General features: G+C 47.1%; 1 protein-coding gene across 1 annotated transcript in view; it reads right to left on the bottom strand.

Annotated features, from left to right (window-relative positions):
* Positions 1–16,483: 16,483 nt before the first annotated feature.
* LOC110516497 (short transient receptor potential channel 5) overlaps positions 16,484–23,644 on the bottom strand; it is an 85,854-nt gene continuing 78,693 nt past the window's right edge. Inside the window, exons 14-17 of the mRNA XM_036989235.2 lie at positions 23,227–23,436; positions 22,342–22,383; positions 19,340–19,429; positions 16,484–18,035 (exon numbers count right to left, since the gene is read on the bottom strand). Of these exons, the coding sequence (XP_036845130.2) occupies positions 17,028–18,035; positions 19,340–19,429; positions 22,342–22,383; positions 23,227–23,436 (1,350 nt within the window). The 3' untranslated portion in view covers positions 16,484–17,027. The remainder of the gene's footprint in view (positions 18,036–19,339; positions 19,430–22,341; positions 22,384–23,226; positions 23,437–23,644) is intronic.

The following is a 23,644-nucleotide window of genomic DNA, read 5'->3' as shown; positions in this document are numbered from 1 at the left end:
ACAGCCCCCCCCCCCTCTCTCAGTCATCTGGTGTTTATATAAATCCATGGATTACAACTCACCTGAAATGAATAGCATCTCGCGACGGTGAGACAACCGCCATCCGCAAGCTCACCACCCATCTCCCCTTGATGTTTTACCAAGCTGCTCGACAACATGAGGTCGACAAGGAGAGAGTAGGGGAGAGAAGAGGAGGTGAGGGGGGAGAGAAGAGGAGGTGAGGGGGGAGAGAATTGCCAAGAGTGTGTAAAGCTGTCATCAAGGCAAAGTGTGTCTACTTTGAAGAATCTCAAACTTTTTTTCGTACAGATAATTCTATACGGTGAAATATGTCCAAAATGTAAAAAAAAGGTACTGCATTTAATTTCTTTAAGAGAATGGAGAAGGAGCAGCGATGCTCCTCGGGGTGTAAAAACTGTGGATTTGGGAACTAGAAGTTCTCCTGAGTAGAATTACATTATTTGTGCTATAAAGGCACTTTGTCATATTTTTGTCATATTGTTCAACATAATTTTAGGTCATTTTCTCATAAAATATTATGCATTTCCACATTTTTTATATTTTCTACCATCTTCATTGTGGGACTTTTATTTTGAAGGGATATTGCCAAGGTCACGGCCTTATTCTTGTTTAGGTCTTGCTTATTCTTGCTGGTGGAACAGAGGTCTGGGGCTTTACGTTTCCTGAGTGGTTCCACTTCCACCTTGTGCAGCGCTATAAACCACAGCTGGGCCGTTCTTGACCAATCAGAGGCCGAGAAGTGTCACCGTTGCTCCAATCAGTGAAGGAGGCGAGAGGGGTTGTACCCGTACCCACAGATCTAGGATCAGTTTACCGTCGGCAAATAACAGCGGGAGAATCACTAGAAAACCGACAGAGGGCACCATTGTCTTATTTTTTACACTTGAAGTTGCTGTTGGGAAGGACAGTGAAGACGATAGACCGGAGAGTCTTCCCGACAGTGAAGACGGTAGACCGGAGAGTCTTCCCGGAGAGACCGGAGAGTCTTCCCGACAGCCTCCTATTATAGGCTATTTGTAAGTCGCCCCAAACTACCGATAAAAAGTCAGGTAACCTATTTCAATATCCCTCTAACAGGTTATAGTATTGGAGAACGAGGTAGCTAATACTCTGAGGCCGAGGGCTACTTTAAAAGCTCCGTTCTATCCATCCCGCCATCGTTACGTCTATTTTCTCATCACTCATTCGTCCTCCTCTCCATCCACCCAATGCGTTCATTCATTCACCTGTGACATTTAACGGCACGTGGTTAATAGGTATGGACTTTACGGCACCACCGTTATAATGTAGAGCAATCAGGAAGACTGGTCTGAATGCAGAACAGCCCCATACTATATTCATGTCATTTATTTAACTCCTTTGCACCCCAGTATCCCTACTTGCACATTAATCTACTGCATTCTTCTACCATTATTTTTCTATTGTATTGCTTTATTGTAACTATTTCGCCACTATGGCCTATTTATTGCCTTTACCTCCCTTATCTTACCTCATTTACACACACTGTATATAGACTTGTTTATACTGTATTATTGACTATATGTTTGTTTTACTCCATGTGTAACTCTGTGTTGTTGTTTGTGTCGAACTGCGTTGCTTTATCTTGGCCAGGTCGCAGTTGTAAATGAGAACTTGTTCTCAACTGGCCAACCTGGTTAAATAAAGGCGAAATAAAAAATAAAAAACATAATTTACTTTGTTTCCTACTCTATGGGCACCACTGTGATTATTATTATCTGACCCTGCTGGTCATTTATGAACGTTTGAACATCTTGGCCATGTTCTGTTATAATCTCCACCCGGCACAGCCAGAAGAGGACTGGCCACCCCCCATAGCCTGGTTCCTCTCTACCCAGTACAGGCAGAAGAGGACTGGCCACCCCTCATAGCCTGGTTCCTCTCTACCCAGATCAGGCAGAAGAGGACTGGCCACCCCTCATAGCCTGGTTCCTCTGGTCTACCCAGTACAGGCAGAAGAGGACTGGCCACTCCTCATAGCCTGGTTCCTCTCTACCCAGTACAGGCAGAAGAGGACTGGCCACTCCTCATAGCCTGGTTCCTCTCTACCCAGTACAGCCAGAAGATGACTGGCCACCCCTCATAGCCTGGTTCCTCTCTACCCAGTACAGGCAGAAGATGACTGGCCACCCCTCATAGCCTGGTTCCTCTCTACCCAGTACAGGCAGAAGATGACTGGCCACCCCTCATAGCCTGGTTCCTCTCTACCCAGTACAGGCAGAAGAGGACTGACCACCCCTCATAGCCTGGTTCCTCTCTACCCAGTACAGGCAGAAGAGGACTGGCCACCCCTCATAGCCTGGTTCCTCTCTACCCAGTACAGGCAGAAGAGGACTGGCCACCCCTCATAGCCTGGTTCTTCTCTACCCAGATCAGGCAGAAGAGGACTGGCCACTCCTCATAGCCTGGTTCCTCTCTACCCAGATCAGGCAGAAGAGGACTGGCCACTCCTCATAGCCTGGTTCCTCTCTACCCAGATCAGGCAGAAGAGGACTGGCCACTCCTCATAGCCTGGTTCCTCTCTACCCAGTACAGGCAGAAGAGGACTGGCCACCCCTCATAGCCTGGTTCCTCTCTACCCAGTACAGGCAGAAGAGGACTGGCCACTCCTCATAGCCTGGTTCCTCTCTACCCAGTACAGGCAGAAGAGGACTGGCCACTCCTCATAGCCTGGTTCCTCTCTACCCAGTACAGGCAGAAGAGGACTGGCCACTCCTCATAGCCTGGTTCCTCTCTACCCAGTACAGGCAGAAGAGGACTGGCCACTCCTCATAGCCTGGTTCCTCTGGTCTACCCAGTACAGGCAGAAGAGGACTGGCCACCCCTCATAGCCTGGTTCCTCTGGTCTACCCAGTACAGGCAGAAGAGGACTGGCCACTCCTCATAGCCTGGTTCCTCTGGTCTACCCAGTACAGGCAGAAGAGGACTGGCCACCCCTCATAGCCTGGTTCCTCTCTACCCAGTACAGGCAGAAGAGGACTGGCCACCCCCACATAGCCTGGTTCCTCTCTAGGTTTCTTCCTAGGTTTTGGCTTTATAAATACATTTGATTTGCATAGTGGGAATGAATACAAAACGTATCATCATCAGTATAGAGCAGATATCTTTCTCTTCTTTCCTATTAGCCACGTGTGGAAGGGCATTCACCTATTTCAACGTGAGCCCCAGAAGCACGACACAATAATCCACATTCCTCAGGCTTGCTGTTCAACCAATGGGCTCACTCTTGCAATTATCACTTCCCTCTCTCTCTCTCTCTCTCAACCAATGGGCTCACTCTTGCAATTATCACTTCCCTCTCTCTCTCTCTCAATCAATGGGCTCACTCTTGCAATTATCACTTCCCTCTCTCTCTCTCTCAACCAATGGGCTCACTCTTTCAATTATCACTTCCCTCTCTCTCTCTCTCAACCAATGGGCTCACTCTTGCAATTATCACTTCCCTCTCTCTCTCTCAATCAATGGGCTCACTCTTGCAATTATCACTTCCCTCTCTCTCAACCAATGGGCTCACTCTTTCAATTATCACTTCCCTCTCCCTCTCTCAATCAATGGGCTCACTCTTGCAATTATAATTTCCCTCTCTCTCAACCAATGGGCTCACTCTTGCAATTATCACTTCCCTCTCTCTCAACCAATGGACTCACTCTTGCAATTATCACTTCCCTCTCTCTCTCTCTCTCAATCAATGGTCTCACTCTTGCAATTATCACTTCCCTCTCTCTCTCTCAACCAATGGGCTCACTCTTGCAATTATCACTTCCCTCTTTCAACCAATGGGCTCACTCTTGCAATTATCACTTCCCTCTCTCTCAACCAATGGGCTCACTCTTGCAATTATCACTTCCCTCTCTCTCAACCAATGGGCTCACTCTTGCAATTATCACTTCCCTCTCTCTCAACCAATGGGCTCACTCTTGCAATTATCATTTCCCTCTCTCTCAACCAATGGGCTCACTCTTGCAATTATCACTTCCCTCTCTCTCTCAATCAATGGGCTCACTCTTGCAATTATCACTTTCTCTCTCTCAACCAATGGGCTCACCACTTCCCCTCTCTCAACCAATGGGTGTAGTAAACCGTTGAGGTGTATTGATATGTCGACTTTCCCATGTTCTCTCATTTGATGTTTTTCAGCAACAGTTATTCTTCGACAGCCATCCAACCTCTCCACGACCACTAGCTAAGGGCTACGTGTCATCGGCATCTCTGAGGAGCGGTCTTCAGCCATCCACCTCTCCACGACCACTAGCTAAGGGCTACGTGTCATCGGCATCTCTGAGGAGCGGTCTTCAGCCATCCACCTCTCCACGACCACTAGCTAAGGGCTACGTGTCATCGGCATCTCTGAGGAGCGGTCTTCAGCCATCCACCCTCTTCACGACCACCAGCTAAGGGCTACGTGTCATCGACATCTCTGAGGAGCGGTCTTCAGCCATCCACCCTCTCCACGACCACCAGCTAAGGGCTACGTGTCATTGACATCTCTGAGGAGCGGTCTTCAGCCATCCACCCTATTCACGACCACCAGCTAAGGGCTACCTGTCATCAACATCTCTGAGGAGCGGTCTTCAGCCATCCACCTCTCCACGACCACCAGCTAAGGGCTACGTGTCATCGGCATCTCTGAGGAGCGGTCTTCAGCCATCCACCTCTCCACGACCACCAGCTAAGGGCTACGTGTCATCAACATCTCTATTTGGACAGGGGGGATTAGGGGTTGTTATTGGGCAGGGGGGTTAGTGGTTGTTATTGGGCAGGGGGGTTAGTGGTTGTTATTGGACAGGGGGGTTAGTGGTTGTTATTGGACAGGGGGGGTTAGTGGTTGTTATTGGACAGGGGGGGTTAGTGGTTGTTATTGGACAGGGGGTTAGGGGTTGTTATTGGACAGGGGGGGTTAGGGGTTGTTATTGGACAGGGGGGGTTAGGGGTTGTTATTGGACAGGGGGTTAGGGGTTGTTATTGGACAGGGGGGGGAGGGGTTGTTACTGGACAGGGGGGGTTAGGGGTTGTTATTGGACGGGGGGGGTAGGGGTTGTTATTGGACAGGGGGGATTAGGGGTCGTTACTGGACAGCGGGGGTTAGGGGTGGTTATTGGACAGGGGGGGTAGGGGTTGTTGTTGGACAGGGGGGGTATTAGGGGTTGTTATTGGACAGGGGGGGTGTTAGGGGTTGTTACTGGACAGTGGGGGTGTAAGGGGTCGTTACTGGACAGGGGGGGTTAGGGGTTGTTATTGGACAGGGGGGGTTAGGGGTTGTTATTGGACAGGGGGGTTAGGGGTTGTTATTGGACAGGGGGGGGTTAGGGGTTGTTATTGGACAGGGGGGGTAGGGGTTGTTATTGGACAGGGGGGTGTTAGGGGTTGTTATTGGACAGGGGGGGGTTAGGGGTTGTTATTGGACAGGGGGGGGGTTAGGGGTTGTTATTGGACAGGGGGGGAGTTAGGGGTTGTTATTGGACAGGGGGGGTAGGGGTTGTTATTGGACAGGGGGGTGTTAGGGGTTGTTATTGGACAGGGGGGGGTTAGGGGTTGTTATTGGACAGGGGGGGGGTTAGGGGTTGTTATTGGACAGGGGGGAGTTAGGGGTTGTTATTGGACAGGGGGGGTTAGGGGTTGTTTTTGGACAGGGGGGGTTAGGGGTTGTTTTTGGACAGGGGGGGTTAGGGGTTGTTATTGGACAGGGGGGGTTAGGGGTTGTTATTGGACAGGGGGGGTTAGGGGTTGTTATTGGACAGGGGGGGTTAGGGGTTGTTATTGGACAGGGGGGGTTAGGGGTTGTTATTGGACAGGGGGGGTTAGGGGTTGTTATTGGACAGGGGGGGTTAGGGGTTGTTATTGGACAGGGGGGGTTAGGGGTTGTTATTGGACAGGGGGGGTTAGGGGTTGTTATTGGACAGGGGGGGTTAGGGGTTGTTATTGGACAGGGGGGGTTAGGGGTTGTTATTGGACAGGGGGGGTTAGGGGCTGTTATTGGACAGGGGGGGTTAGGGGTTGTTATTGGACAGGGGGGGTTAGGGGTTGTTATTGGACAGGGGGGGTTAGGGGTTGTTATTGGACAGGGGGGGTTAGGGGTTGTTATTGGACAGGGGGGGTTAGGGGTTGTTATTGGACAGGGGGGGTTAGGGGTTGTTACTGGACAGGGGGGGTTAGGGGTTGTTATTGGACAGGGGGGTGTTAGGGGTTGTTATTGGACAGGGGGGGTTAGGGGTTGTTATTGGACAGGGGGGTTAGGGGTTGTTATTGGACAGGGGGGTTAGGGGTTGTTATTGGACAGGGGGGTTAGGGGTTGTTATTGGACAGGGGGGTTAGGGGTTGTTATTGGACAGGGGGGGGTTAGGGGTTGTTATTGGACAGGGGGGGTTAGGGGTTGTTATTGGACAGGGGGGTTAGGGGTTGTTATTGGACAGGGGGGGTTAGGGGTTGTTATTGGACAGGGGGGGTTAGGGGTTGTTATTGGACAAGGGGGGGTTAGGGGTTGTTATTGGACAGGGGGGGGTTAGGGGTTGTTATTGGACAGGGGGAGGTAGGGGTTGTTATTGGACAGGGGGGGTTAGGGGTTGTTATTGGACAGGGGGGTTAGGGGTTGTTATTGGACAGGGGGGGTTAGGGGTTGTTATTGGACAGGGGGGGTTAGGGGTTGTTATTGGACAGGGGGGTTAGGGGTTGTTATTGGACAGGGGGGTTAGGGGTTGTTATTGGACAGGGGGGGTTAGGGGTTGTTATTGGACAGGGGGGTTAGGGGTTGTTATTGGACAGGGGGGGTTAGGGGTTGTTATTGGACAGGGGGGGTTAGGGGTTGTTATTGGACAGGGGGGGTTAGGGGTTGTTATTGGACAGGGGGTGTTAGGGGTTGTTATTGGACAGGGGGGGTTAGGGGTTGTTATTGGACAGGGGGGGTTAGGGGTTGTTATTGGACAGGGGGGGTTAGGGGTTGTTACTGGACAGGGGGGGTTAGGGGTTGTTATTGGACAGGGGGGTGTAAGGGGTTGTTATTGGACAGGGGGGGTTAGGGGTTGTTATTGGACAGGGGGGGTTAGGGGTTGTTATTGGACAGGGGGGTTAGGGGTTGTTATTGGACAGGGGGGTTAGGGGTTGTTATTGGACAGGGGGTTAGGGGTTGTTATTGGACAGGGGGGTATTAGGGGTTGTTATTGGACAGGGGGGGTTAGGGGTTGTTATTGGACAGGGGGGGTTAGGGGTTGTTATTGGACAGGGGGGGTTAGGGGTTGTTACTGGACAGGGGGGGTTAGGGGTTGTTATTGGACAGGGGGGTGTAAGGGGTTGTTATTGGACAGGGGGGGTTAGGGGTTGTTATTGGACAGGGGGGGTTAGGGGTTGTTATTGGACAGGGGGGGTTAGGGGTTGTTATTGGACAGGGGGGGTAGGGGTTGTTTTTGGACAGGGGGGGTTAGGGGTTGTTATTGGACAGGGGGGGTTAGGGGTTGTTATTGGACAGGGGGGGTTAGGGGTTGTTATTAGACAGGGGGGGTTAGGGGTTGTTATTGGACAGGGGTTAGGGGCTGTTATTGGACAGGGGGGGGTTAGGGGTTGTTATCGGACCGGGGGGGTAGGGGTTGTTTTTGGACAGGGGGGGTTAGGGGTTGTTATTGGACAGGGGGGGTTAGGGGTTGTTATTGGACAGGGGGGGTTAGGGGTTGTTATTGGACAGGGGGGGTTAGGGGTTGTTATTGGACAGGGGGGGTTAGGGGTTGTTATTGGACAGGGGGGGGGGGGGGGGTGTAAGGGGTTGTTATTGGACAGGGGGGGTGTAAGGGGTTGTTACTGGACAGGGGGGTTAGGGGTTGTTATTGGACAGGGGGGTTAGGAGTTGTTATTGGACAGGGGGGGTGTTAGGGGTTTTTATTGGACAGGGGGGGTTAGGGGTTGTTATTGGACAGGGGGGGTTAGGGGTTGTTATTGGACAGGGGGGGTTAGGGGTTGTTATTGGACAGGGGGGTTAGGGGTTGTTATTGGACAGGGGGTGTTAGGGGTTTTTATTGGACAGGGGGGGTTAGGGGTTGTTATTGGACAGGGGGGTTAGGGGTTGTTATTGGACAGGGGGGTTAGGGGTTGTTATTGGACAGGGGGGGTGTTAGGGGTTGTTATTGGACAGGGGGGGTTAGGGGTTGTTATTGGACAGGGGGGGTTAGGGGTTGTTATTGGACAGGGGGGGTTAGGGGTTGTTACTGGACAGGGGGGTGTTAGGGGTTGTTATTGGACAGGGGGGGTTTAGGGGCTGTTATTGGACAGGGGGGGTTAGGGGTTGTTATTGGACAGGGGGGTGTTAGGGGTTGTTATTGGACAGGGGGGTGTAAGGGGTTGTTATTGGACAGGGGGGGTTAGGGGTTGTTATTGGACAGGGGGGGTTAGGGGTTGTTATTGGACAGGGGGGGTGTAAGGGGTTGTTATTGGACAGGGGGGTGTAAGGGGTTGTTATTGGACAGGGGGGGTTAGGGGTTGTTTTTGGACAGGGGGGGTTAGGGGCTGTTATTGGACAGGGGGGGTGTAAGGGGTTGTTATTGGACAGGGGGGTGTAAGGGGTTGTTATTGGACAGGGGGGGTTAGGGGTTGTTTTTGGACAGGGGGGGTTAGGGGCTGTTATTGGACAGGGGTGTGTAAGGGGCTGTTATTGGACAGGGGGGTGTTAGGGGTTGTTATTGGACAGGGGGGGTTAGGGGTTGTTATTGGACAGGGGGGTGTTAGGGGTTGTTATTGGACAGGGGGGGTTAGGGGTTGTTACTGGACAGGGGGGTGTTAGGGGTTGTTATTGGACAGGGGGGGTTAGGGGTTGTTATTGGACAGGGGGGTAGGGGTTGTTATTGGACAGGGGGGTGTTAGGGGTTGTTATTGGACAGGGGGGTTAGGGGTTGTTATTGGACAGGGGGGGTTAGGGGTTGTTATTGGACAGGGGGGGTTAGGGGTTGTTATTGGACAGGGGGGGTTAGGGGTTGTTACTGGACAGGGGGGGTTAGGGGTTGTTATTGGACAGGGGGGTTAGGGGTTGTTACTGGACAGGGGGGGTTAGGGGTTGTTATTGGACAGGGGGGGTTAGGGGTTGTTACTGGCACCCTATTCCCTATATAGTGCACTACTTTAGACCAGGGCTGGCACCCTATTCCCTATATGGTGCACTACCATAGACCAGGGCTGGCACCCTATTCCCTATATAGTGCACTACTTTAGACCAGTATTTATTATATCGTATACTACATTTGACGAGTTTTCCCCATGGCTCATGCACTACATAGGGAATATTGTTTCCATTTGGACCCCTGTCAGTAACACCATCGGTACCTGGAGAATCGTCACATGTATCATCATCAGACTGCATCAAAATAACAGATTAATGCATTTATTATGAGAAGCTTCTTAAAGCTTCACATCCATTCATTAAACATGGGGGGGGGGGAACCTGAGTGTGTGTGTGTGTGTGTGTGTGTGTGTGTGTGTGTGTGTGTGTGTGTGTGTGTGTGTGTTTAACTATTCTTGTGGGGACCAGAAGTTCTTATGAGAATAGTCAACAAACATAAATCATATCAACTGGGGACATTTTGTTAGTCCCCACAAGGTCAAATACTATTTCTAAAGGGTTTAGGTTTAAGCTTAGAAGGTTTAGGTTTAGTTTTAGTGTTAGGAGCTAGGGTTAGTTTTAGGGTTAGGAGCTAGGGTTAGTTTTAGGGTTAGGAGCTAGGGTTAGTTTTAGGGTTAGGAGCTAGGGTTAGTTTTAGGTTTAGGAGCTAGAAGCTAGGGTTAGTTTTAGTGTTAGGAGCTAGGGTTAGTTTTAGGGTTAGGAGCTAGGGTTAGGAGCTAGGGTTAGTTTTAGGGTTAGGAGCTAGGAGCTAGGGTTAGTTTTAGAGTTAGGAGTTAGGGTTAGTTTTAGGGTTAGGAGCTAGGAGCTAGGGTTAGATTTAGGGTTAGGAGCTAGGAGCTAGGGATAGTTTTAGGATTAGGAGCTAGGAGCTAGGGTTAGTTTTAGGGTTAGGAGCTAGGAGCTAGGGTTAGTTTTAGGGTTAGAAGCTAGGGTTAGTTTTAGGGTTAGGAGATCGGAGCTAGGGTTAGATTTAGGGTTAGGAGCTAGGAGCTAGGGATAGTTTTAGGGTTAGGAGCTAGGAGCTAGGGTTAGTTTTAGGGTTAGGAGCTAGGAGCTAGGGTTAGTTTTAGGGTTAGAAGCTAGGGTTAGTTTTAGGGTTAGGAGCTAGGGTTAGTTTTAGGGTTAGGAGATCGGTGCTAGGGTTAGTTTTAGGGTTAGGAGCTAGGGTTAGTTTTAGGGTTAGGAGCTAGGAGCTAGGGTTAGTTTCAGGGTTAGGAGCTAGGGTTAGTTTTAGGGTTAGGAGCTAGGGTTAGGAGCTAGGGTTAGTTTTAGGGTTAGGAGCTAGGAGCTAGGGTTAGTTTTAGAGTTAGGAGCTAGGGTTAGTTTTAGGGTTAGGAGCTAGGAGCTAGGGTTAGATTTAGGGTTAGGAGCTAGGAGCTAGGGTTAGTTTTAGGGTTAGAAGCTAGGGTTAGTTTTAGGGTTAGGAGATCGGAGCTAGGGTTAGATTCAGGGTTAGGAGCTAGGAGCTAGGGATAGTTTTAGGGTTAGGAGCTAGGGTTAGGAGCTAGGGTTAGTTTTAGGGTTAGGAGCTAGGAGCTAGGGTTAGTTTTAGGGTTAGAAGCTAGGGTTAGTTTTAGGGTTAGGAGCTAGGGTTAGTTTTAGGGTTAGGAGATCGGTGCTAGGGTTAGTTTTAGGGTTAGGAGCTAGGGTTAGTTTTAGGGTTAGGAGCTAGGAGCTAGGGTTAGTTTCAGGGTTAGGAGCTAGAGTTAGTTTTAGGGTTAGGAGCTAGGGTTAGTTTTAGGGTTAGGAGCTTGGAGCTAGGGTTAGTTTTAGAGTTAGGAGCTAGGGTTAGTTTTAGGGTTAGGAGCTAGGAGCTAGGGTTAGATTTAGGGTTAGGAGCTAGGAGCTAGGGTTAGTTTTAGGGTTAGGAGCTAGGAGCTAGGGTTAGTTTTAGGGTTAGAAGCTAGGGTTAGTTTTAGGGTTAGGAGATCGGTGCTAGGGTTAGTTTTAGGGTTAGGAGCTAGGAGCTAGGAGCTAGGGTTAGGATCTAGGGTTAGTTTTAGGGTTAGGAGCTAAGGTTATTTTAGGGTTAAGAGCTAGGGTTAGTTTTAGGGTTAGGAGCTAAGACCTAGGAGCTAGGGTTAGTTTTAGGGTTAGGAGCTAGGGTTAGTTTTAGGGTTAGGAGATAGGAGCTAGGAGCTAGGGTTAGGATCTAGGGTTAGTTTTAGGGTTAGGAGCTAAGGTTATTTTAGGGTTAAGAGCTAGGGTTAGTTTTAGGGTTAGGAGCTAGGGTTAGTTTTAGGTTTAGGAGCTAGGGGTTAGTTTTAGGGTTAGGAGCTAGGGTTAGTTTTAGGGTTAGGAGCTAGGAGCTAGGGATAGTTTTAGGGTTAGGAGTTAGGAGCTAGGGTTAGTTTTAGGGTTAGGAGCTAGGAGCTAGGGTTAGTTTTAGGGTTAGAAGCTAGGGTTAGTTTTAGGGTTAGGAGATCGGAGCTAGGGTTAGATTTAGGGTTAGGAGCTAGGAGCTAGGGATAGTTTTAGGGTTAGGAGCTAGGAGCTAGGGTTAGTTTAGGGTTAGGAGCTAGGAGCTAGGGTTAGTTTTAGGGTTAGAAGCTAGGGTTAGTTTTAGGGTTAGGAGCTAGGGTTAGTTTTAGGGTTAGGAGATCGGTGCTAGGGTTAGTTTTAGGGTTAGGAGCTAGGGTTAGTTTTAGGGTTAGGAGCTAGGAGCTAGGGTTAGTTTCAGGGTTAGGAGCTAGGATTAGTTTTAGGGTTAGGAGCTAGGGTTAGTTTTAGGGTTAGGAGCTTGGAGCTAGGGTTAGTTTTAGAGTTAGGAGCTAGGGTTAGTTTTAGGGTTAGGAGCTAGGAGCTAGGGTTAGATTTAGGGTTAGGAGCTAGGAGCTAGGGTTAGTTTTAGGGTTAGGAGCTAGGAGCTAGGGTTAGTTTTAGGGTTAGAAGCTAGGGTTAGTTTTAGGGTTAGGAGATCGGTGCTAGGGTTAGTTTTAGGGTTAGGAGCTAGGATCTAGGAGCTAGGGTTAGGATCTAGGGTTAGTTTTAGGGTTAGGAGCTAAGGTTATTTTAGGGTTAAGAGCTAGGGTTAGTTTTAGGGTTAGGAGCTAAGACCTAGGAGCTAGGGTTAGTTTTAGGGTTAGGAGCTAGGGTTAGTTTTAGGGTTAGGAGATAGGGTTAGTTTTAGGGTTAGGAGATAGGAGCTAGGAGCTAGGGTTAGGAGCTAGGGTTAGTTTTAGGGTTAGGAGCTAAGGTTATTTTAGGGTTAAGAGCTAGGGTTAGTTTTAGGGTTAGGAGCTAGGGTTAGTTTTAGGTTTAGGAGCTAGGAGCTAGGGTTAGTTTTAGGGTTAGGAGCTAGGGTTAGTTTTAGGGTTAGGAGCTAGGAGCTAGGGTTAGTTTTAGGGTTAGGAGTTAGGAGCTAGGGTTAGTTTTAGGGTTAGGAGCTAGGAGCTAGGGTTAGGTTTAGGAGTTAGGAGCTAGGGTTAGTTTTAGGGTTAGGCGATAGGGTTAGTTTTAGGGTTAGGAGCTAGGGTTAGTTTTAGGGTTAGGAGATCGGTGCCTGGGTTAGTTTTAGGGTTAGGAGATAGGGTTAGTTTTAGGGTTAGGGGTTTAGGAGCTAGGGTTCGTTTTAGGGTTAGGAGCTAAGAGCTAGGAGCTAGGGTTAGTTTTAGGGTTAGGAGCTAGGAGCTAGGGTTAGTGTTAGGGTTAGGAGCTAGGAGCTAGGGTTAGTTTTAGGGTTAGGAGCTAGGGTTAGTTTTAGGGTTAGGAGCTAGGGTTAGTTTTAGGGTTAGGAGCTAGGGTTAGTTTTAGGGTTAAGAGCTAGGGTTAGTTTTAGGGTTAGGAGCTAGGGTTAGTTTTAGGGTTAGGAGCTAGGAGCTAGGGTTAGTTTTAGGGTTAGGAGCTAGGGTTAGTTTTAGGGTTAGGAGCTAGGAGCTAGGGTTAGTTTTAGGGTTAGGAGTTAGGAGCTAGGGTTAGTTTTAGGGTTAGGAGCTAGGGGCTAGGGTTAGGTTTAGGAGTTAGGAGCTAGGGTTAGTTTTAGGGTTAGGCGATAGGGTTAGTTTTAGGGTTAGGAGCTAGGGTTAGTTTTAGGGTTAGGAGATCGGTGCCTGGGTTAGTTTTAGGGTTAGGAGATAAGGTTAGTTTTAGGGTTAGGGGTTTAGGAGCTAGGGTTCGTTTTAGGGTTAGGAGCTAAGAGCTAGGAGCTAGGGTTAGTTTTAGGGTTAGGAGCTAGGAGCTAGGGTTAGTGTTAGGGTTAGGAGCTAGGAGCTAGGGTTAGTTTTAGGGTTAGGAGCTAGGAGCTAGGGTTAGTTTTAGGGTTAGGAGCTAGGGTTAGTTTTAGGGTTAGGAGCTAGGGTTAGTTTTAGGTTTAAGAGCTAGGGTTAGTTTTAGGGTTAGGAGCTAGGGTTAGTTTTAGGGTTAGGAGCTAGGGTTAGTTTTAGGGTTAGGTGCTAGGAGCTAGGGTTAGTTTTAGGGTTAGGAGTTAGGAGCTAGGGTTAGTTTTAGGGTTAGGTTTTTGGGGTAAGGTTAGGGTGAGAGTAGGGTTCCGTTTAGTATCAGGGGTTAGGAAAAATAGGTTTTTTTAATTGGACTGAATTGTGTATCTCCAGCAAGGTTAGCTGTACAAAACTGTGTGTGTGTGTGTGTGTGTGTGTGTGTGTGTGTCAGGATCTCCATTAGGAAAACGTGACTCTGAAGATTTTAATGTACAGGCCATTAGAGAAATTAACCCGGAGCCATATGCATTGGGACGTCCAACCACGGAGCTCGGAACGACAGAAATACGATCATGCTAATTCATCTCAACAGAACAAGCAACTCCTGTAATAAAGCAGCCAAGAAAACAACATTTCCCAAAATGCAATTCACTGGAAAAACACTTTTCCAAACAGATAGCGTTTCCATATTATTATTCAAATTAACATTTCGTTACATTGTGCATATGAAAATGATAGCTGGTACGCAGATCGGTAGAAATTGTAGGATAAATTGTAAGTCCCCCCCCCACCAAAAAAACGTTAAAACTCACTCGCTTGAATTCTTCCTAAAAAATAATTGCCTCTCCGTTTCCATGGTCGCATTATGACTCTTGAAGGCAAGGTAAGAAACGCCTCATAATATGTATTAATAATAATATGTATTAATAATAATATGTATTGATAATAATATGTATTGATAATTCATATGTATTAAAACATTCAGGTTTCAAGTAAATGAGGTGTGTATTCAAAATGCATAATGTTCTCCAGCTCACGTTGTAAAGTGGTGATGTGCTGATAGCCTGTCACCATGAATGAGGACTAAAGAACATCGAACTAAATTAAATTAATAAACTCAATTATACAAATTAAGAAACACGGTCAAATGTATACTTATTTTCCAACCAGAATTTGCAAATAAATTCATTAAAAATCCTACAATGTGATTTTCTGGAATTGTTTTTCTTCTCATTTTGTCTGTCATAGTTGAACGGTACCTATGATGAAAATTACAGGCCTCTCTCATCTTTTTAAGTGGGAGAACTTGCACAATTGGTGGCTGACTAAATACTTTTTTGGCCCACTGTAAAGGGTTATTGACCTCCTCTCTCTCTCTCTCTCTCTCTCTCTCTCTAGAGACCAGTCATATAAAGGGTTATTGACCTCCTCTCTCTCTCTCCCTAGAGACCAGCCATATAAAGGGTCATTGACCTCTCTCTCTCTCTCTCTCTCTCTCTCTCTCCCTACAGACCAGCCATATAAAAGTTTATTGACCTCCTCTCCCTCTCTCTCCCTAGAGACCAGCCATATAAAGGGTTATTGACCTCCTCTCTCTCTCTCTCTCTCTCTCTCTCTCTCTCTCTCTCTCTCTCTCTCTCTCTCTCTCTCTCTCTCTCTCTCTCTCTCTCTCTCTCTCTCTCTCTCTCTCTCTCTCTCTCTCTCTCTCTCTCTCCCTAGAGACCAGCCATATAAAGGGTTATTGACCCCCCCCCTCTCTCTCTCTCTCCCTCCCTCCCTAGAGACCAGCCATATAAAGGGTTATTGACCTCCTCTCCCTCTCTCTCTCTAGAGACCAGCCATATAAAGGGTTATTGACCTCCCCCCCTCTCTCTCTCTCTCTCTCCCTCCCTTCCTAGAGACCAGCCATATAAAGGGTTATTGACCTCCTCTCTCTCTCTCTCTCTCTCTCTCTCTTCCTAGAGACCAGCCATATAAAGGGTCATTTACCTCCTTTCTCTCTCTCTCCCTAGAGACCAGCCATATAAAGGGTTATTGACCTCCTCTCTCTCTCTCCCTCCCTAGAGACCAGCCATGTAAAAGGTTATTGACCTCCTCTCTCTCTCTCTCTCTCTCTCTCTCTCTCTCTCTCTCTCTCTCTCTCTCTCTCTCTCTAGAGACCAGCCATATAAAGGGTTATTGACCTCCCCTCTCTCTCTCTCTCTCTCTCTAGAGACCAGTCATATAAAGGGTTATTGACCTCCTCTCTCTCTCTCTCTAGAGACCAGCCATATAAAGGGTTATTGACCTCCTTTCTCTCTCTCTCTCCCTCCCTAGAGACCAGCCATATAAAGGGTTATTGACCTCCTCTCTCTCTCTCTCTAGAGACCAGTCATATAAAGGGTTATTGACCTCCTCTCTCTCTCTCTCTCTCTCTCTCTCTAGAAACCATTCATATAAAGGGTTATTGACCTCCTCTCTCTCTCTGTCTCTAGAGACCAGCCATATAAAGGGTTATTGACCTCCTCTCTCTCTCTCTCTAGAGACCAGCCATATAAAGGGTTATTGACCTCCTCTCTCTCTCTCTCTAGAGACCAGTCATATAAAGGGTTATTGACCTCCTCTCTCTCTCTCTCTAGAGACCAGCCATATAAAGGGTTATTGACCTCCTCTCTCTCTCTCCCTAGAGACCAGCCATATGGGGATGATTATGGGCGTCAGGTGCTATGAGGTTTTTAAACGAGATAGAAACAAAAAGACTCCGATCGATCACTGTTGATCCAATACTCCTCAATCAATATTCCTCAATGTCTGATCATGTGATCAGACATGACACTTGTTGACTGATCACGTTGATTGATGACTGCCATAAAACCATTGACCTGTAGCCTTGGTGCAATTGTGTTTGAGGGTAGAGACAACAGCACAAAGACAACCTATTGGAGAGAAACAGGTAGGGGTGTGTGTGTGTGTGTGTGTGTGTGTGTGTGTGTGTGTGTGTGTGTGTGTGTGTGTGTGTAACATGCTCTAGTCATTCACTGTGTTATTGATGCTTGACAGTTGATTTGTAGAATCGGACGGTTAAAATATATTTCTTTCTGTTTCACACTTCAAGTTATTGTGACATGTTTCATTCATTCATTCTCTTTTCTAAATTGTATCCCTCGATCTCTCCTCCTTTTTCTCTCTCCTTCCGTCTCCCCTCTCACTTGTCTTTTAAACAGAAAGAGCAGTTTATTTTGCAAATTAAAGAAAAGCTTTGTAGCGGTAGTAAAATAGGTCATTATTACTAGTGAGAGTTAATTTTGAGGAAGTTCCTTGGGCCACAGTCCCATAGAATCCCATGAAGTCTCGTTATACCACAGAGTCTCAGAGTATATCCTCGAAACGCCAGCAACGTCCCATACGTCCAACAGCTCAGTACAATATCCATGTGGCACAAAGACTTGTTGTAGACACAATGGCGCCGGGAGACTTGCAGAAGGGACGAGCGTTCTCGGTAGCCATGGAAACTGTCTTTACGTTCCTCTTGCCCCCCCCCCCACACACACACACACAACGGGGGGAGAGCAACAGTCTGTGTATGTATAACATCACAAGTGACATCCTCGGTAAGATATGTGGGGGTGGTTTTAGGTCTATGACATCAAACATGCGACATCACTCATGACATCACTCATGTCCCCTCATGGCTTTGCGTTTGCTAGGAAGGTACCGGCTGTTAGGTAAACCAATGGAAAACAACTATCTACAACCTTCTACAGTTGTGTAGTGACAGAGTCTTCGATGCCACCGGAGTTCTCTATGACATCACAAGGCCCCACCCACCCCTCTCCCAAAACCCGGCCCCCTCCTCCTCCTCCTCCCTCGAAGATGCTCTCGCTGGAGTCCAGGAGGTGGGAGCTCGAGTCGGCCATGTTGGAAGCACAGTGTAGGGATTGGCAGGGACAGGGAGGTGGGAGGGGCAAGGTTAGCAGAGAGTCCCTCCCATTGGCTCGTCCAGAGGAAGCAGGAGGGGCTCCGACCGGGTTAGTATGTCCGACCTGGTTCAGGTGCATCTCGCTGTGGGTCACATGACCCACCGAACCAAGGTCATATGACCCGCGACCTCTCAGGGGGCGGAGCAAGCCGTCAGATATGGTGTAGGAAGGTGGGGATTGGCCGAGGGAGAGGGGAAGGGGCGGGGCTTTGCGTGAGAACAGTAAGCCGAGGCGCTTAAAGGAGTCTGTTGTCTTATTGGACGTCGCCGACGACAACTGCTGGAGACGACTTCGAGTGCGAGCAAAGGATAAGGAGACGGAGGTGGAGGAAGAAGGGAAGATAAAAGAAGAGGACGGAATGGCTTCTCTCCTCACCCCGTTGCTCTTTGGTTTACCCTCTTCCTCATCTTCTTCCTCCTCCCAACCCTCCTTCCCTTCCTCCTCCCCCCATCCTTCCTGCTCCTCTTCCTCCCTCTTCATGGATACCACTTCCATTCCTGAAATACTCCGGACCAGAGCGGAGACGCCATATTTAGGCTTCTTCTTCTTCTCCATGCTTCCTGTCGGGGTCAGAAATGTCACGCCCTTTGACCTCTTGGCTCCACTCCCCTCCTGCGACGCTAGGGAGGGGTCAAGGTCAGGGTCAGGCCCTCCTTCGTCGCTGGTTCCTCCCTCATTTCTAAGTGTGGTTTCACTGCTGGAAGAGAAGTGGCATCTGGGGGGCCGGCGGTTACCAAGGAGATCTAACACCTCATAACGGAAACTGGAGATGTCCTGCTTTAACTCCTGCAGTGGAGGAGGAGAGGAGGGAGGAGGAGAGGAGGGAGGAGGGAGGAGGGAGGAGGGAGGAGGAGAGGAGGGAGGAGGGAGGAGGAGAGGAGGGAGGAGGAGAGGAGGGAGGAGGGAGGAGGGAGGAGGAGAGGAGGGAGAGAGAAGAGAGAGAGAGTTATCTGAAGTTTGTGGATAAGAGAAGAAGAGAGGGACATGTTAGGGAGAGATGAGAGGAGAGAAGGAGAGTGACAGGTTAGGGAGAGATGGAGAGATAGGTTAGGGAGAGATGAGAGGAGAGGGACAGGTGTGGGAGAGAGGAGAGGAGAGAAGGAGAGGGACAGGTTAGAGAGAGATGAGAGGAGAGGAGAGTGACAGGTTAGGGAGAGAGGAGAGGAGAGAAGGAGAGGGACAGGTTAGGGAGAGATGAGAGGAGAGGGACAGGTTAGGGAGAGAGGAGAGGAGAGAAGGAGAGGGACAGGTTAGGGAGAGAGGAGAGGAGAGAAGGAGAGGGACAGGTTAGGGAGAGATGAGAGGAGAGAAGGAGAGGGACAGGTTAGGGAGAGAGGAGAGGAGAGAAGGAGAGGGACAGGTTAGGGAGAGAGGAGAGGAGAGGAGAGAGGGACAGGTTAGGGAGAGAGGAGAGGAGAGAAGGAGAGGGACAGGTTAGGGAGAGAGGAGAGAAGAGGAGAGAGGTACAGGTTAGGGAGAGAGGAGAGGAGAGAGGGACAGGTGTGGGAGAGATGAGATGAGAGGAGAGGGACAGGTTAGGGAGAGATGAGAGGAGAGAGGGACAGGTGTGGGAGAGATGAGAGGAGAGAAGGAGAGGGACAGGTTAGGGAGAGATGAGAGGAGAGAAGGAGAGGGACAGGTTAGGAAGAGAGGAGAGGAGAGAAGGAGAGGGACAGGTGTGGGAGAGATGAGATGAGAGGAGAGGTACAGGTTAGGGAGAGATGAGAGGAGAGAGGGACAGGTGTGGGAGAGATGAGATGAGAGGAGAGGGACAGGTTAGGGAGAGATGAGAGGAGAGAGGGACAGGTGTGGGAGAGATGAGATGAGAGGAGAGGGACAGGTTAGGGAGAGATGAGAGGAGAGAGGGACAGGTGTGGGAGAGATGAGATGAGAGGAGAGGGACAGGTTAGGGAGAGATGAGAGGAGAGAGGGACAGGTGTGGGAGAGAGGAGAGGAGAGAAGGAGAGGGACAGGTTAGGGAGAGAGGAGAGAAGGGGGGAAGAAGAGCTGCTAAAAGCCATGCTGGAGGAACGTTAGAATCTGTAGGAAAGACACTGGACGTTTGGAGAATGGATAGAAAACACACACACCTTAAAGTTCTCCTCGGTCAATCCCTCGTCCGTCTTGGCGCTGCGTATCATGGCCGCCACGTACCTCTTCACCAGGCTACGGATCACTTCCTGTTAACAATGACATCACTTCCTGTTAACCACATCACAGTTGCCAGGGAGACCCTGCCACTTTTTCAGACGAATACTTTATTGATCCGTACAGACTGAAGCGTCTTCTGATTTTACCCGCCAACAAACCTTTCTGATTGGATACGTCTGGACTACACTTGTTGGTACACCATAGATTCTCAGAGATGAACCATTCTCCACAGGACAATAAGCTTTTGGATGTGTGTGGAAAGAGTGCAACATCTAGTTGGTCAGTCAGTCAGTCAGTCAGTTAATCTGTCAGTCAGTCAGTTAATCAGTCAGTCAGTTAGTCAGTCAGTCAATTAATCAGTCAGTCAGTCAGTTAATCAGTCAGTCAGTCAGTTAATCAGTCAGTCAGTTAGTCAGTCAGTCAGTTAATCAGTCAGTCAGTCAGTTAATCAGTCAGTCAGTTAGTCAGTCAGTCAATTAATCAGTCAGTCAGTCAGTCAGTTAATCAATCAGTCAGTCAGGTAATCAGTCAGTCAATCAGTCAATAAGTCAGTCAGTCAATCAGTTAATCAGTCAGTCAGTCAGTCAGTCAGGTAATCAGTCAGTCAATCAGTCAGTCAGTTAATCAGTCAGTCAATCAGTCAGTCAGGTAATCAGTCAGTCAATCAGTCAGTCAATCAGTCAGTCAGTCAATCAGTTAGTCAATCAGCTAGTCAATCAGTTAGTCATTCAGTCAGTTAATCAGTCAATCAGTCAGCCAATCAGTCAGTCAATCAGTTAGTCAGTCAGTTAGTCAGTTACTCAGCCAGAGAGTTGGTAGAAAATACTGTGTGTGTGTGTGTGTGTGTGTGTGTGTGTGTGTGTGTGTGTGTGTGTGTGTGAGAAAGAGAGCGAGAGAGAGGAAGATAGAGAGACAGACAGAGATAGAGAGAGAGAGATGTTTACTGTTCATTTTTGATTGTTTGACTTGAATTGAGAGAGGGAGGGAGAGAGGGGGAGAGCAGGAGTGAAAAAGAGATAGAGAGACATTGGGAGAGAGAGAAAGACAGAGATATATACATAGATAGAGATAGATATAGAGAGACATTAGAGATAGATAAAGAGATAGATAGAGATAGATAAAGATAGAGATATATATAGAGATATATATAGAGATATATATAGAGATAGGAATAGAGATAGATAAAGATATAAAGATAGATATAGAGATAGATAGAGAGATAGATAAAAAGAGATAGATAAAAAGAGATAGATAAAAAGATAGGAATAGAGATAAAAAGAGATATATAGAGATATAGATATGTGTTTAAAGGCAGTGTCAACTTAGTGTATGTAAACTTTTGACGCACTGGAATTGTGATACCGTGAATTATAAGTGAAATAATCTGTCTGTAAACAATTGTTGGAAAAATGACTTGTGTCATGCACAAAGTAGATGTCCTAACCGACTTGCCAAAACTATAGTTTGTTAACAAGACATTTGTGGAGTGGTTGAAAAACGAGTTTTAATGACTCCAACCTAAGTGTTTGTAAACTTCCGACTTCAACTGTACATATATATAGAGAGAGATAGATAGAGATATAGAGATAAATATAGATATAAATATAGATATAGAGATAGATATATAGAGAGAGATATAGAGATGAAGAGAGATATAGAGATAGATATATAGAGAGAGATATAGAGATAAATATAGATATAGAGATAGATATATAGAGAGAGATATAGAGATGAAGAGAGATATAGAGATAGATATATAGAGAGAGATATAGAGATAAATATAGATATAGAGATAGATATATAGAGAGAGATATAGAGATGAAGAGAGATATAGAGATAGATATATAGAGAGAGATATAGAGATAAATATAGATATAGAGATAGATATATAGAGAGAGATATAGAGATGAAGAGAGATATAGAGATAAATATAGATATAGAGATAGATATATAGAGAGAGATATAGAGATGAAGAGAGATATAGAGATAGATATATAGAGAGAGATATAGAGATAAATATAGATATAGAGATAGATATATAGAGAGAGATATAGAGATGAAGAGAGATATAGAGATAGATATATAGAGAGAGATATAGAGATGAAGAGAGATATAGAGATAAATATAGATATAGAGATAGATATATAGAGAGAGATATAGAGATGAAGAGAGATATAGAGATAGATATATAGAGAGAGATATAGAGATAAATATAGATATAGAGATAGATATATAGAGAGAGATATAGAGATGAAGAGAGATATAGAGATAGATATATAGAGAGAGATATAGAGATGAAGAGAGATATAGATATATAGATTGAGATATATATATTTAAAGCCCCTTGAATTGAATTGAATATAGAGATATATATAGAGACAGATATAGAGAGACATATAGAGATAGATATATAGATAGATAGAGGTAGATATAGATAGATATATAGAGAGGCATTATAGATAGATATATAGATAGATATACAGACAGATAGAGGTAGATATAGATAGATATATAGAGAGGCATTATAGATAGATATATAGATAGATAGATATAGATTGATATAGATAGATAGATATATAGAGAGACATTGTAGATAGATATATAGATAGATAGATATAGATAGATATATAGAGAGACATCATAGATATATGTATAGATAGATATAGATAGATAGATAGATAGATAGATAGATAGATAGATAGATAGATAGATAGATAGATAGATAGATAGATAGAGGTAGATATATAGAGAGACATTATAGATATATATACAGATAGATAGATAGATAGATAGATAGATAGATAGATAGATAGATAGATAGATAGATAGATAGATAGAGAGACATTATAGATATATATACAGATAGATAGATAGATAGATAGATAGATAGATAGATAGATAGATAGATAGATAGATAAAGATATATATATATAGATAGTACCTGATAATGTTGATTCTGTATCAGGCTGTCTGCATGACGCTCCTGGAAGGAAATTATATTAAGTTAAAGCACATTATGTACCTCACACACACACACACACACACACACACACACACACACACACACACACACACACACACACACACCTCACACACCGCCCACTCATAGTATGCAGTATCAGATGGATTCTCAGTGTTACATAATCCAGCCCACATTAGGGTGTGTCCCAAACGGCCCTCTATTCCCTACATTAAAAGTAGTTTAAAAGTAGTGCACTACGTTATTGGTACAACCTATGGACCCTAGTTAAAAGTAGTGCCCTACGTTATTGGTACAACCTATGGACCCTAGTTAAAAGTAGTGCCCTACGTTATTGGTACAACCTATGGACCCTGGTTAAAAGTAGTGCCCTATGTAGGGAATAGAGGGCCATTTGGGATGCACCGAAATCAGGCCAGGCAGGTTACCATCAGAGAAGAGATCTGATGGTGTGTGTGTGTGTGTGAAAGAAAGAAAGCGAGAGAGAGAGAGAAATAGAGGACAGAGAGAGAGAGAGAGAGACAGAGAGAGAGAGAGAAAGAGAGAGAGAGGAGAGGGAGGGAGGGAGGGAGGGAGGGAGGGAGGGAGGGAGGGAGGGAGGGAGGGAGGGAGGGAGGGAGGGAAAGAGCGGGAGAGAGAGAGGACTGATGACAGAGAGAGGACAGATGACAGATGACAGAGAGAGAGTGGGAGCGAAAGAGAGAGAGGGAGAGAGAGAGGACAGATGACAAAGAGAGAGGACATATGACAGAGAGGGAGGGGGTATATACTGTATATAAACATAATATTATTGTCTCCATATGTTTCATGTGTGTATACTGAATAAATAGTGTGTGGACTTCTTACCGTGAACTCTTGTAGGTCGTGGTGTTTGTCTGTGTCGTCAGCAGGGGGCGCTCCTCTCCTACAGAGTCGATGGTGAACCCACAGACAGAGGTACCACACTGACTTAGGACTGGGAACGATGTTGAAGGGAGGGGGCAGAGTACCCCCCTCGTCAAAATAACTCATCCATAACTTGGTCCGGGCAAACTTCCACTCTATATCTGCATGGTCCTGGAGGAGAGAGAGGGAGAGGAGGGGGGGTGGGGGAGAGGGGGGGAGAGAGGGGGGGAGGGAGAGGAGGGGGGGAGAGAGGGAGAGGAGGGGGGGGAGAGAGAGGGGGAGAGAGGGAGAGGGGGGGAGAGGGGGGGAGAGAGGGAGAGGGAGGGGGGAGAGGGAGGGGGGAGAGAGGGAGAGGAGGGGGGGGGAGAGGAGGGGGGGA

This window comes from Oncorhynchus mykiss, chromosome 9, assembly GCF_057628025.1.
Source record: "Oncorhynchus mykiss isolate SJ-2025 chromosome 9, ASM5762802v1, whole genome shotgun sequence".
NCBI classification, from domain to species: domain Eukaryota; kingdom Metazoa; phylum Chordata; class Actinopteri; order Salmoniformes; family Salmonidae; genus Oncorhynchus; species Oncorhynchus mykiss.
Note: the sequence above shows the minus strand (reverse complement) of the source record. Positions and strands in the feature narration are given on the sequence as shown.